We start from the raw sequence: 15,174 nt of genomic DNA, 5'->3' as shown, positions 1-15,174 counted from the left end.
GTTTCTAGCCTTGTTGAGACACCAACAAGGAAAATACCGACAAAATGAGGACCGGTGAACGAGTTAGGACTGAACTCATGGTCTCTATACAGAACCATTGCATATATCCATTTATAAATTTCCTACCGCTTGTCTCTTTTAGGGTCGTGTCTAATAGAATTAGAATCAGAATCAGAATAGTTTTTATTGTCATTGTTTGTATTTCTAGCCTTGTTGAGACACCAACAAGGAAAAGTACCGACAAAATGAGGACCGGTGAACGAGTTAGGACCAAAATCATGGTTCCTATACGGAACCATTGCATCTAACCATCCATCCATTTCCTACCGCTTTTCCCTTTTGGGGTCGCGTCTAATAGAATCAGAATAGTTTTTATTGTCATTGTTTGTGTTTCTAGCCTTATTGAGACACCAACAAGGAAAAGTACCGACAAAACTAGGACCGGTGAACGAGTTAGGACTGAACTCATGGTCCCTATACAGAACCATTGCATCTAACCATCCATCCATTTCCTACCGCTTGTCTCTTTTAGGGTCGTGTCTAATAGAATTAGAATCAGAATCAGAATAGTTTTTATTGTCATTGTTTGTATTTCTAGCCTTATTGAGACACCAACAAGGAAAAGTACCGAAAAAATGAGGACCGGTGAACGAGTTAGGACCGAAATCATGGTCCCTATACAGAACCATTGCATCTAACCATCCATCTATTTTCTACTGCTTGTCCCTTTTGGGGTCGCGTCTAATGTTTTCTTATAAAATTGTGACTTTCGTTGAGTAAAATGAAGGGTATGTGGATTTGTGTATTATTATTATTTTTTTGTGATAAAACGTTTTTGTTCATGTAATTTAAATTTTTTTTTTTTTGTATGAATGAATGTTGTTTATTCTCTCTTCTATCGGACTTTTGATGATGAGGTATCACTCCGCCAGAAAAGTACAGACCTGTGTATGTGTTTCATGTTTCCAACAAAGGTACGTGGATTTGTGTATTATTTATTATTATTATTGTTTTGTGATAAAACATTTTTGTTCATGTAATTTAAATTTTTTTTTTGTATGAATGAATGTTGTTTATTCTCTCTTCTATCGGACTTTTGATGATGAGGTATCACTCCACCAGAAAAGTACAGACCTGTGTATGTGTTTCATGTTTCCAACAAAGGTGTCTAATAAATGATGGTGGAGTGTCTCCGACTTATAAAAAACTACACAATGCAGCATAAGACTCACTACATATATTATTAATGTTGTAAATACACAACTTAATATACCAAGAAAGGGTGGTCCTAAAGAGGGAGGCTTTTTTCAGAGGTCTCCAGAAGGTACAGAATACAAGAGTGCGTGTGTGTGTGTGTGTGTGTGTGTGTGTGTGTGTGTGTGTGTGCGGCGAGTTCATTTGTGTTGCTGTTTGCTGCGGTGAAACGGTTGGCGGGACTAATGATTATTTAGTTGTGGCGGGGCTTGAAAGGTCAGCAGTCTGAAATGTCAGGCTGTGTTCAACAGCAGCCAGATGCAGCCGCGTGCCGCTCAAGTGTCCAATTAAGGAGGGTCGAGAGCGCTTGGAGTGGGTCGGCGTGTGGGCGCTCGCCTGCCTGAGTGTGCGAAACCACGCTCGGAAAGTTAATAGATAAGCCGGGGTTTCGTTACGTCCCGCCCCCTTTTTACTTTTGCGCATGTCAGCCAATTAAGTGGAGGTAGACTTTGCTCACGTGGGGTAAATTAGGGCGTATGCTACTTGTTAGCGTCCCCCGTGACGTTGGAAGGAAGCCATGAAGACCAGACAGTGTTGGCTGAAGGTGACTGAAACAACAACACAACATGGAACGGCAACCGGAAACGCCACAATTTGATCACGTGAGAGAAGGAGTTCTGATATCAAACTCTGGACTAGGCTTGTACGGTATATCGGTATTACCGTATTTCCTTGAATAGCCGCCGGGCATATAGTATGCAGAGGTGGGTAGAGTAGTCAGAAATTGTACTCAAGTAAGAGTACTGTTACTTTAGAGATTTATTACTCAAGTAAAAGTAAGGAGTAGTCACCCAAATATTTACTTGAGTAAAAGTAAAAAGTATGTTGTGAAAAAACTACTCAAGTACTGAGTAACTGATGAGTAACCTGTTCCTTTAATGATTACGGCAACAAATAATGCACACAAACATAAAAATAGCAATGAGCAAATTCAGAGTCAGGAATATCTCTTAAGCAACTAAAACAATAATATATATTAAATAATAGTACATTAAAATAGAATGAAAAAATGGCACATTGAGCCACAATAACTTAACAGCACCATAGTCTCAGTAGGCATTTATTGATTGATTGATTAAAACATGTATTAGTAGATTGCACAGTACAGTACATATTCCCTACAATTGACCACTAAATGGTAACACCCCAATAAGTTTTTCAACGTTTATCAACTACTTAGTAAATGACCAAGTCGAGGGGATCTACCTCATATATACATACACACACACATCATATATATATATATATATATATATATATATACAGAATATAATTTATATTTATTTTGCCGTTTTTGTTGACATGTTAAAGGTGTTTTAATGAATGTACATGCATGTTTAACATATAGATTCCTATCTTTCATGAAGACAAGAATATAAGTTGGTGTATTACCTGATTCTGATGACTTGCATTGATTGGAATCAGACGTTCACGTTTTCAAATGGAGGAGAAAAAAAGTTCCACTTTTCTGTCTAAAACCACATGAAAGTCGTTGGTTTTTGGCATCTTATTTGTCCAGCTTCCATATTGGTTTTTATACACTTTACAAGAAATACATTGGCGGCAAACTCCGTAGCTTGCTAGCTTGTTTGCGTTGGCTTTCAGAGACTCTTATTTTGTTAGCGCAGGCGCGATGGAGCGGCGCTTTTATTGTGAAGACAGGAACTGTGCGATCAGTCTTTAGGCTTTTGACGGGAAGTACGGTTGAAATAAAAAGTGTCTTTTTTCCTTTACACTTTTGATTGATTGATTGAAACTTTTATTAGTAGATAGCACAGTACAGTACATATTCTGCACAATTGACCACTAAATGGTAACACCCCAATAAGTTTTTTAACTTGTTTAAGTCGGGTCATGTGACCGCCTGGTTCTGTTTGATTGGTCCAACGTCACCAGTGACTGCATTTGATTGGTGAAACGCAGGCATGTGTAGTTCCCACTTTGAAGCTCTGTCATTAACCAAAACAAACATTAATAGATCGATAAAACGAGTAGCGAGTTGATTGTAGATAAATGGAACGGAGTAAAAGTAGTGTTTCTTCTCTAAATATACTCAAGTAAAAGTAAAAGTATGTTGCATAAAAACTACTCGTAGAAGTACAGTTTATCCCAAAAGTTACTCAAGTAAATGTAACAGAGTAAATGTAGCGCGTTACTACCCACCTCTGATAGTATGCGCCTGCCTTGAAATACTGCCGGCTCAAACTCGCTTCGCAAAATAATTAGCGCATGCTTAGTATTACTGCCTGGTCAAACTCGTCACGTCACGAGTGACACTTTCCCTGTCATCATTTTCAAAATGGAGGAGGCTGATTTCAATCATTTGAAATTGCATAAAAGGAAGAAGATTAAGAGCTATTCAGTAGGATTTAAGGTCCAAGCTATTGAATATGCTAAAAATAACAGTAAGCAGCTATGTTTTATTAATATACCATAGCTGCGTGTGTCAAATATGAGTCATTAAATGACTCCCGTCTCCTGGTGGTAGAGGGCGCTAGTGATCCTTCTTGCAACTACTCGGCTGCAGAGGAAGTGACAACGAGTGACGTGATATGTGCTGGGAACGGATTTGACGCGGGGGGTGCACGACGGACCTTTTAGGATGTAACACCACTACTTCTTTGCTGGCTATGTAAACAACCGGGCTGAAATAAAGCATGTTCCAGTCCTAAACAACCAGTGTATTATTTATACAATAACACTTCTTGGTGGCAGCGGTGGGATAAAGAGATCATCCACGGAGCAGAACGGGAAGGGGAGTTGTCCGAGGATAATTCTGTCGTCGCCTGCACTTGAGGAGCCGAGCTAACTGATAGCAACGGTCTGATAGCAGTTTTCTAAACTGGAATTTCAATCAAAGCAGGAGGTAATGAAGGAATGTCTCCATCAAGACAGAGAGACTTTTAAAACTGAAGAAAGATAAGGAAGACTTCTATAAACAAGTTTTTGACTCTTTTGATCAGAAGGAGCTGCGCATGGAATTAATTTATAAGTAAAGGTAAGACCATAATAATTTTTTTTTTAATTAAATGTACTTTTCATGATGGTATCCTTACATCACACTAAATGTTTTACTGTATGCCTTTGGTAAGTGCCGGAGTGACAAGAGGTTTTAAAATAATTAGAGCATGTAAAAAAAGTACCGGGCCCCTACTCCTCCAGACCCGTGTCGTCGTCACGTCGTGTCATTGCTGGTTTTTACGAGCAGAGGAGCATGTTCGGCAGCGCATAATCACGGAGTACTTACAAGCAGACACAGTGTGTAGACAGAAAAGGGAGAATGGAGACATTTTGGCTTAAAAACTCACGATAGAGGTGAAGTTATAACACTGAAACACCCTCAAGAAGAGCTGCTTTAAGACATGGAAAAAGTCCATCGGCAGTCTGCAGTGTTTTAGCTACTTCTAAATCACTAATCCTCGTCTCCATGGCGACAAAGTTTCTTACAAGTATCATCCCTGCAACATGCTTCACCGGCGTCACCAAATAAACAAACGCCATGGGTGGATCTACACCTGACATCCACTGTAATGATACCAAGTACAGAAGCATATCTAGATAATACTACTATGGTTACATCGGTAATTTTTAGCATCACAAAATCTTCTTTCGTTTTTGAAATGTATATTATGTATAAAAACTCAGGAAATATGACATACATGAGGACTTGAGTATGACCAATGTATGATCCTGTAACTACTTGGTATCGGATTCATACCCAAATGTGTGGTATCATCCAAAATTAATGTAAAGTATCAAAGAAGAGAAGAATAAGTGATTATTACATTTGAACAGAAGTGTAGATAGAACATGTTAAAAGAGAAAGTAAGCAGATATTAACAGTAAATGAACAAGTAGATTAATAATTCATTTTATACAGCTTGTTCTTAATAATTATGACAAAAAAATAGAATGATCAATGACACAATATGTTACTGCATATGTCAGCAGGACTAAATTAGGAGCCGTTGTTAGTTTACTTACTAGTAAAAGACACGTTGTCTTGTATGTTCACTACTTTAAGGACAAACTTGCAATAAGAAACATTTGTTTAATGTACTACAAGATGTCTTGTTAAAATAAAGCCAATAATGCAATTTTTTTGTGGTGCCCTTTATTTAGAAAAGTATCAAAAAGTACCGAAAAGTATCGAAATGCATTTTGGTACCAATTCTGGTAACAAAATACTGGTATCGGGACAACACTATTCTGGACTATCAAAAGCAACTTTTGAACCATGCGAGTTATACAACACTGCGTCTAGTTTGTGGAGTGGGAATTTTGCCTCGACACATTCGGCCAATGAAATTGCCAAATAGGTTGTTAGGGCAATCCCAAAAAATATACATATATATCTTCAAATTGAGTCTAACAGGCTCACACAAATCATTCAGTTGGCCATTTGACGCGTTATGGACTCACCGTCATCATGAAATGAATCATATTCATATTGCACTTTTTCCACAAGTGTCCCAATGCGCTTTACATAAACACATCTATATTTATTTATTTTTATTTTTCCCAAGGACACAACAGCAGTGACTTGGGATGGCAGAAGCTGAAATAGCTGGTCTATCCGCTAAACGAGTTCGCCCTCATCATGGTAAAGAAATGCACAAGACGCAGCCCCAAAGGCACAGATGAGGCACTCGGGCATAAAAAAAGGAATCTGGGATCTATATATCAATAGTATTAATACTTAAATGGGTATTGGTATCAGATCTTTAGGGCTGCAGCTTTTGGTTATTTTAGTAATAGATTCATCAAGTGATCGGAGAAAACACACTCTACCCTAACAATTTTCCTGCTTGCCATAACCTTCATTCTTTTTTTTTTTTTACTATAATAAATCAGTGCTTCTTTCAGTATTAGCATCTATTTTCACTTTTGAACAATAAACACGCCTCCAGCTAGGTGGCAGCACAAACAAGTTTACATACTGTACATAAACCTTCAGTATCCCGATAATGCAGGTATAAATAAATACATCAATTATGTCCGGTTCTATTAGTATTTCAACTCAGTGGGTGTGGAAATGACACGCACCCTGACATAAAAAAACTAAAAAAATTTTAATTAAAATGTATGTTACATTGTAGTATTTGAATGTACACGGAAATTTCCAAAAGTTGTATAATCATTACAACAGTACTTCTTATATAGTGGTCAAAAAGTGTCATGGTCAGTGTGAAAAAACTAAATAGCAATAAGGAGCTACTCAGGAGTAGCTGCAGTGTGCTCATGCCACCACCGGGTGTCATCTGTGAGCAGATATTTATTTCGGACAAGTCGGGTCTTCACATCGAGGAAACACCATTCTTTACACATTCCTCACTCATGCTTTAAGTGAAAGGGTGAGTCCAAAACTAATACAGACCAATTGTAAATGCACATCATCAACTTCTAACATGTGGGCATTAATACCATTTTTAAAAAATCTCTGCTTTTCACCACTACACAGATCACGGCATCCACACAGCACCGCTCTTGTGTGCGGTCTTTTGCAGTGGCTGTGCATGAACCAAGTTATTTAAAATTCAGGGGCACACAATCATTTATCGGGCCATTTATCGCGTTATGGACTAACCGTCATCGCGGCAAAGAAATGCACACAACGCAGCCCTGAAGGCAAAAGTGATCCACCGGCCCATCAAAAAAGGAATCTAGGATCTATATCTAAATAGTACTGATACCAAGGTGAGTGCGCTATTTTGCAGTCATTCATAGATTTGATCAATTTGTGTTAGTAACACTCATTAATTAAAGAAACACAATAGAAATTAAGGCTTTTTTTCCCAATTTAATAGTAAATGTGTAATTTCAGGGAAAATAAATGATGGAATATAATTTTAAGCAAATTTCATCTTCTGCGGATTGGATCAATACATCCAACGCACTCACACAAGCATTCAACGGGCAATTTATCGCGTTATGGACTCACCGTCATCACGGCAAAGAAATGCACACAAAAGCCATGAAGCCAAAAGGGATCCACTCCACCATCAAAAAAGGAATCTGGAATCTAATTATCAATAGTAATAATACTAAGGTGGGTGCGCTCTATCGCAGTTATTCACAGATTTGATCAATTTGTATTGATTACACTCATTCAACAATTAAAGAAACACAATATAAATGAAAGCGTTTTTGTAATTGAATAGTAAATGTGTAATTTCAGGGAAAATAAATGATGGAATATAATTTTAAGCAAATTTCATCTTCTGCGGATTGGATCAATAAATCTAACGCAATCACACGATTATTCAATGGGCCATTTATTGTGTTATGGACTCACCGTCATCGCGGCAAAGAAATGCACACAACGCAGCCCTGAAGCCAAAAGCGATTCACCCGGCCATCAAAAAGAGGAATCTAGGATCTAATTATCAATAGTAGTAATACTAATGAACGCTTTTTTTTCTAATTAAATAAAATGATAAATGGGTTGTACTTGTATAGCGCTTTTCTACCTTCAAGGTACTCAAAGCGCTTTGACACTACTTCCACATTCACACACACATTCACACACTGATGGAGGGAGCTGCCATGCAAGGCCCTAACCAGCACCCATCAGGAGCAAGGGTGAAGTGTCTTGCTCAGGACACAACGGACGTGACTAGGTTGGTACTAGGTGGGATTTGAACCAGGGACCCTGGGGTTGCGCACGGCCACTCTCCCACTGCGCCACGCCGTCCCTTTTTGAATGATAAATGTGTAATTTCAGGGAAAAATAAATGATGGAATATAATTATAAGCAAATCTCATCTTCTGCGGACTGGATCTTCTCAAACTGCAAAAGATTCAACCAGAGGGGACACGTATGTAAAAGTCATATTTGATATGATCTGCAGCCTCCAACTTTCCCGATTTTGCTTCATCTCTTCAGATTCCTTCAAGAACATTTCTATTTCGGCCCATTCCTTCACTCCAATACCGAGTTTCGCAGACGTTATTAGCCGTGCAGCTCTGGCGTCAAAAGACAAAGCTGACAAATCAAAGTTAGATTCTTCGTTTTAGTGTCCCAGAAGGTGCTGCGGCACTTTTAAAGTCGCTCTCACACTTGGCTGTCCTCTACCAAGCTGTGAAGAGCGCCATCATCTGCAACAACAGCTGCAACGTAAACCTCCAGAATTAACCTGTGCTGCAGAAGCCTCACGTCTGCATCATTCCAATCAAAGCACATTAGATCCCGCAGATTCTTTGGACATATGGGCCGGAGCCCCCATCTGGTTCTCCACATCAGTGAACAACTGCAAGTGATGGCACGGCGGCCCAACAGCAACATGGCGTCCTCTTCCAACCAACATATGTCGTTTTATTTTCAAATGTCAAGGTTGGTCTTTGAAGAGGAATTATGGTGGTGGCAAACTGGTCCATCTCACACTTGTGCTTCTCATTCAGCAGAACGTGGAACAAAAAATGAAAATAAAAACTTACCACAGTTTGTGATGGTCAACAAGTCCAGATGGCGTTGTTGCTGGAAGGAAACAAAGAAAACGTTTAAACGAGTGCTGTCAACTGATTAACTTTAAAAAAAAATTAAATTACTGTATTTCTCGGACTATAAGGCGCACGTAAAATCTTTTAATTTTCTCAAAAATGAACAGTGCCCCTTGTAACCCAGTGGGCCTAATGTACGGCATCATTTTGGTTGTGCTTACCGACCTCGAAGCAACTTTATTTGGTACATGGTGTAATGATAAGTGTAGCCAGTAGATGGCAGTCAAACATAAGAGATACGTGAAGAACAGCAGTAAACAACATCAAAACTAAAATTATGACGAAGACGGCAGTAAACAACACCAAAACTTTTAATCAGGGGTCCACAAATAACTGCCTGCAGGCCGGATCTGGCCCAGCAGCGTCCCAAAAAATGTTATCTTTTTATTTCTTTAAAATTATTAACATTTTTTAAAATCTGTCCTTTTTAATCAATTTCCTACCACTTGTTACTCCTGGTGTCTCCTAGCCGCTCAGGCAAATCATATTCTCCAAAAATGCATTTTCCCATCGATAACGAGACAACATCGCGCTCGGAGTATATATATATATATATATATATATATATATACACGACGATGAGCATGCATATGAGATTCTTTCTCACAGTTTGTGCAGAAGTTCTTTGGTTATGCAAACCAATTGTTGATGTGGTTACACGTGGTCTGCGGTCCTTTGGCCGGTTGGATGTACTGCCAAATTCTCTAAAACGCTTTTGGAGATGGCTTACGGGTCAAACCTGCGACATCACCCCGAGTCAAAAAGTTTAGTTGGAATTTCACAAGAAAAAGGTCATAATTTCACAAGAAAAACTAAGAATTTTGGCAGTATGATAATAGGAGCCCTAATTTTATTCAACACAAGTCAAAATGTTACAATTAAAACTGAACATATTTGCAATATGATGATAAAAATTGGAATTCTACTCAATAACAGTCGCAATTTTACAACAAAAAGCTTAACATTTTGGCAATTTTATCAAAAGAGTCATGATTTTACTCAACAAGTCACAATTTTATAAGAAAACTTAGAGAATGTTGGTAATATTATAATAATAATTGTAATTTTACTTGGCAAAATTAGGACGAAAATCATCTTTTTACTCAAAAAAATGTTACTGTTTTACAAGAACAACAAAAATGTTGGCAATATTGTGATAAAGTCTGAATTTTTTTTATGCCAAATGCCACCATTTTGCATTAAAAAGTAATAATTTTACATAAAAAAGTAATAATTTTCCGCGAAAATTACAGAAGCAGAAATTGTTCCCAAATTTATAAGAAAAAAGTCGACACATTGTGAGGAAAGAGACTGGTTTTAGTTAAAAAAAAAAAAGTTGGTAATTGGTTATTAATCTTCAATATTTACTTCATTTTTACAGCAAGTCTCGATAAATATATTTCATTTATTCTAATTAATTTTGGACAAAGGGGGGCACATTTCAATATGTTATTACATTTGTTGGCCAGATGGGGAGCACTTCAAATGTTTACACACACTTGTTATTTCATATGTTGACTAGAGGGGAGCACTTTTAAAACCTACTTTTTGGGGACCACCCTCATTATGATAGATTTCACCACCAGGGGGTGCAAATGAGACATTCTCTATTAGATGCAATGGTTTTCATGATTTATGTCCTAACTTGTTCACACCTCCTCATATGGACTAAACTTTTCGTAGTGGGTGTCTCTAGAAGGGTGGGAACACACACACACACACACACACACACACACACACACACGCACACACACACACACACACACACACACACACACACTTGTATTTGTTACATTTTTTGAGACCTCTTTAGGACCAGCCTTCCTAGATATATAAAGATGTGTATTAACAACATTAATAATATATACATACTATGAAAATATAAAAAAAGCGTGTTGTGAAAAATGAGTTGGAATTTCACAAGAAAAAGGTCACAATTTCACAAGAAAAACTAAGAATTTTGGCAGTATGATAATAAGAGCCCTAATTTTATTCAATACAAGTCAAAATGTTACAATAAAAACTGAACATCTTTGCAATATGATGATAAAAATTGGAATTCTACTCAATTTTACAACAAAAAGCTCAACGTTTTGGCATTTTTATCAAGAGTCGTGATTTTACTCCACAAGTCACAATTTTATAAGAAAACTTAGAAAATGTTGGTAATATTATAATAATCGGAATTTTACTTGGCAAAATTATGACGAAAGTCATCATTTTACTCAAAAAAATGTTATTGTTTTACAAGAACAACAAAAAAGTTGGCAATATTGTGATAAAATCTGAATTTTTTTTATGACAAATGCCACCATTTTGCATTAAAAAGTAATAATTTTACATAAAAAAGTAATAATTTTCCGCGAAAATTACAGAAGCAGAAATTGTTCCCAAATTTATAAGAAAAAAGTTGACACATTGTGAGGAAAAGACTGGTTTTAGTTAAAAAAAAAAAGTTGGTAATTGGTTATTAATTTTCAATATTTACTTCATTTTTACAGCAAGTCTCGATAAATATATTTCATTTATTTTAATTAATTTTGGACAAAGGGGGGCACATTTCTATATGTTATTACATTTGTTGGCCAGATGGGGAGCACTTCAAATGTTTACACACACTGGTTATTTCATATGTTGACTAGAGGGGAGCACTTTTAAAACCTACTTTTTGGGGACCACCCACATTATGATAGATTTCACCACCAGGGGGTGCAAATGAGACATTCTCTATTAGATGAAATGGTTTTCATGATTTATGTCCTAACTTGTTCACACCTCCTCATATGGACTAAACTTTTCATAGTGGGTGTCTCAAGAAGGGTGGCAACACACACACACACACACACACACACGCACACACACACACACACACACACACACACACACACACACACACACACACACACACACACACACACACACACACACACACACACACACACACACACACACACACACACACACACACACACGACTGCAGTAATCAACACCTCAGCCCTCTTGAACCAACAGTCCCTCAGGAAGGAAGATATCCAAAGAAAGTATGTGTGTGTGTGTGTGTGTGTGTGTGTGTGTGTGTGTGTGGAGACACTGGCTAGGTCACGGTCAAAGCCACACATCATTTACATTCAGGCACATTAAGTAGTATCTTGGAGGGGGAAGCAAAGAGACTCTTCTAGAATAGTCAGAGTGGTGCGACTTGACATGCGGGCCTGAAGTCCAACACGCTGATGGCGACCACACATTGGTTGCGGCGTGGAGGCGTGGCCCGCCTTCTGAGGGACTCCTAGCTGCGGAGCCAGGGAGGAAGGCACAGAGTATAGTTGCCGTCATGGCGTCAATCTTCTCATAACAATGTTACAGTCCCAATACTTTTTTCAACGTATTTTGTAAATGCATCAAAATATTTATCAACAATTATTAATATTTATGTGTTTTCGGGCGTTGGAACATCGATTCTACTCCGAATTTGTGACTGTGATATCGAGTGATATCGTTCCCCACTTCTGATTTAGTGTAAAATGCGGTTTGTCACTCGAGCCGACCCGTGGCATAAAAACTATCGGTTGTTGAGGGCCACAACAAGAGATGAGTACTGCTCGCATTTGAACCGACACAGTACCACCTTTCGGTACTTTTGTGCGTGTTAATAGATGGTAATCATTTGAAAGTAACATTTAAATATGAGGTGATTAAGCTATCTAGTTGATGGCAGTACTGTACAAACCATCTAAGGTGTGTTGTCTGACGCGGAAGTAGCTGAATGTGTTATGTTGCACCCTACAAAGTGTTTGTACTGTAAATGTTGTGCTTGTTACACACCCGCTGTGATAGAGTAGCTTACTCTGGATGCGGAATGCTGGTCTGATATCTTCTTAGGACAAGGACCCCGGTCAGAGAGTAGACCACAGAAAGGCTTTCAGGCACTCTTTAGGGCATGGGTGTCAAACTCTGGCCCGCCGTGTACTTTCATTTGGCCCTTGAGGCAATATCAAATTAACATTAGAGCTGGCCCGCCGCTTTAACGCCACATTCACCGCTAATACTCATACTCGTCAACCCTCCCGATTTTCCTGGGAGACTCCCGAAGTTCAGTGCCCCACCCGAATTTCTCCCGATTTCCTCCCGGACAACAATGTTGGGGGTGGGCCCTAAAAACACTGCCTTTGGCGTTCTCTACAATCTGTCGCCACGTCCGCTTTTACTCCATACAAACAGCGTGCTGGCCCAGTCACATAATATATGCAACTTATACACACAAACAAGTGAATGCAAGGCATACTTGGTCAACAGCCATACAGGTCACACTGAGGATGGCCGTATAAACAACTTTAACACTGTTATAAATATGCGCCACACTGTGAACCCACACCAAACAAGAATGACAAAATTTGGGAGAACATCCCCACCGTAACACAACAGAACAAATACCCAGAACTACCAAACCCCGCCGCCGAAAAGAGGCATTCAATTTTTATTTTTTATTTTGTTTTTATTTGATATGCCATTGATATTTTTTAATTATTATTATTTGAAACTTGATTTTGCATGTCACTATAAAGTTATATAAGCCTTGCTTGTTCAATATTCAATGCAAAACTTGTTTGGGTCCCCATTAAAAGGTTCATTTGTTCAACCTTGGCCCATGGCTTTGTTCGCTTTTAAAACTTTGGCCCACTCTGTGTTTGAGTTTGACACCCCTGCCTTAGGGTGAAATTGAACAAGTGTGATTTAGGTGTGTGTGGGTATGTGCGTGTGTGTGGTATTTTAGTCAGGAATGGCCACAATGCTGTTTGCACAATCAACCAAGAGCCCATATTACGCAGAAACGCTACAAACAGGAAATGACGTCTCAGACTAGATCGCCAAATTAAAAGCACAGGAAATCTAACGTCTCAAAAATGCGTCAGAATAAGATAAGACTAAAACACTTTCTGACACCAGCTGTTGGATTGTAACGTTCAGGTAGTTGTAATTTTCATTACCTAATTTGAAGGTGTTGAAATCACCATGTAAAATCGCTAATGCTAATCAGTAAATGGGAAATGAGTTATATTTGTGTAGCGCTTTAAGCGCTTTGACACTCTTTCCACATTCACACACTGATGGCAGGAGCTGACCACGACTCATCAGGAGCAAGGGTGAAGGGTCTCGCTCAAGGACACGGCGAGGTTGGGTTGGTAGAAGCTGGGGATCGAACCAGGAACCCTCAGGTTGCTGGCACGGCCACTCTACCCATAGAAACATATGAAACCTAATATCTACGTTACATTTTTAAAGCAGTGTGGGTGGCACTGGGAGCAGGTGGGTAAAGTGTCTTGCCCAAGGAACTGGGTGTTGTTGATAAACATATGTTTCTATGGGTAGAGTATTTTTTTTTTGTCAAAATAAAGCCAACGATGCAATTTCTTTGTACTCGCCTTTATTTAGAAAAGTATCGAAAAGTACTGAAAAGCTTTGGTACCGGTACCAGAATATTGGTATCGGGACAACCATGGACCACACACACAAAAAAAATGTGCATGCATGCTGAGCTGCAGAAGCCGCAGATGTCACTGTGACTACATCACACACACACACACACACACACACACACACACACACACACACACACACACACACACACACACACACACACACACACACACACACACACACACACTTATTTACAATAGTTGTGTAGTAAAATCTGTGATCTCACTATTCAAACTCATCAAGGAGCTCAATTATCACTCTTAGCCCCATCTGCTGGACAAAAGTAGAACTGTGAATGCCAATCCTGCATGCATATTCTCCATGTATTTCTTGATGTTGAAGTAAAGTGAATTCTATTTATATAGCGCTTTTCTCTAGTGACTCAAAGCGCTTTTACATAGTGAAACCCAATATCTAAGTTACATTTTTAAAGCAGTGTGTGTGGCACTGGGAGCAGGTGGGTAAAGTGTCTTGCCCAAGGAACTGGGTGTTGTTGATAAATGGCTTTCGCTTCGCATAGTAGAGGGACAAGCGGTAGAAAATGGATGGTAGGGATGCAAAGATATCAAAATATCACGGTACAATATGTTCAAAATAACAAACAAAGATTTTAAAATCCAAGAAAATATTTTAAAAAAAAGTGTCTTTAAAGTGAAAAGTGAAGCAGTGTCCTTTGTAGTGGACATTTTTTTGTGTGAGTCAGTTTGGAAAATGCAGTTTCTCAGAAAACTTAACTCCCATTTAATCTTTTAAAAATGTAAATACCTAAAAATTGACGCAAGATTTCGCTGGCTTCATCTTTTCCGGGTGATGGTAGCCGAGCAAATAGCTTTGGTGCTTTCCCTCGGCAAGGTGCCCCTTGACCCGAGTGAAGTGTGAAGTGAATTGTCTTTATATAGCGCTTTTTCTCCAGTGACTCAAAGCGCTTTTACATAGTGAAACCCG

The 15,174-nt window shown here is 38.7% G+C and overlaps 1 protein-coding gene across 3 annotated transcripts in view; it reads right to left on the bottom strand.

Moving 5' to 3' along the window:
• Positions 1–15,174, bottom strand: part of agbl4 (AGBL carboxypeptidase 4) — an 861,886-nt gene that overhangs the window by 251,942 nt on the left and 594,770 nt on the right. For all 3 annotated transcript variants that reach the window (XM_061882975.1, XM_061882976.1, XM_061882977.1), the window contains exon 6: positions 8,692–8,731. In XM_061882975.1, coding sequence (XP_061738959.1) covers positions 8,692–8,731 — 40 coding nt within the window. The remainder of the gene's footprint in view (positions 1–8,691; positions 8,732–15,174) is intronic.

The sequence above is a fragment of the Nerophis ophidion genome, linkage group LG22 (assembly GCF_033978795.1).
Source record: "Nerophis ophidion isolate RoL-2023_Sa linkage group LG22, RoL_Noph_v1.0, whole genome shotgun sequence".
Taxonomy (NCBI): Eukaryota; Metazoa; Chordata; class Actinopteri; order Syngnathiformes; family Syngnathidae; genus Nerophis; species Nerophis ophidion.
The sequence above is the reverse complement of the archived record's forward strand: the minus strand, read 5'-3'. Positions and strand labels throughout refer to the sequence as shown.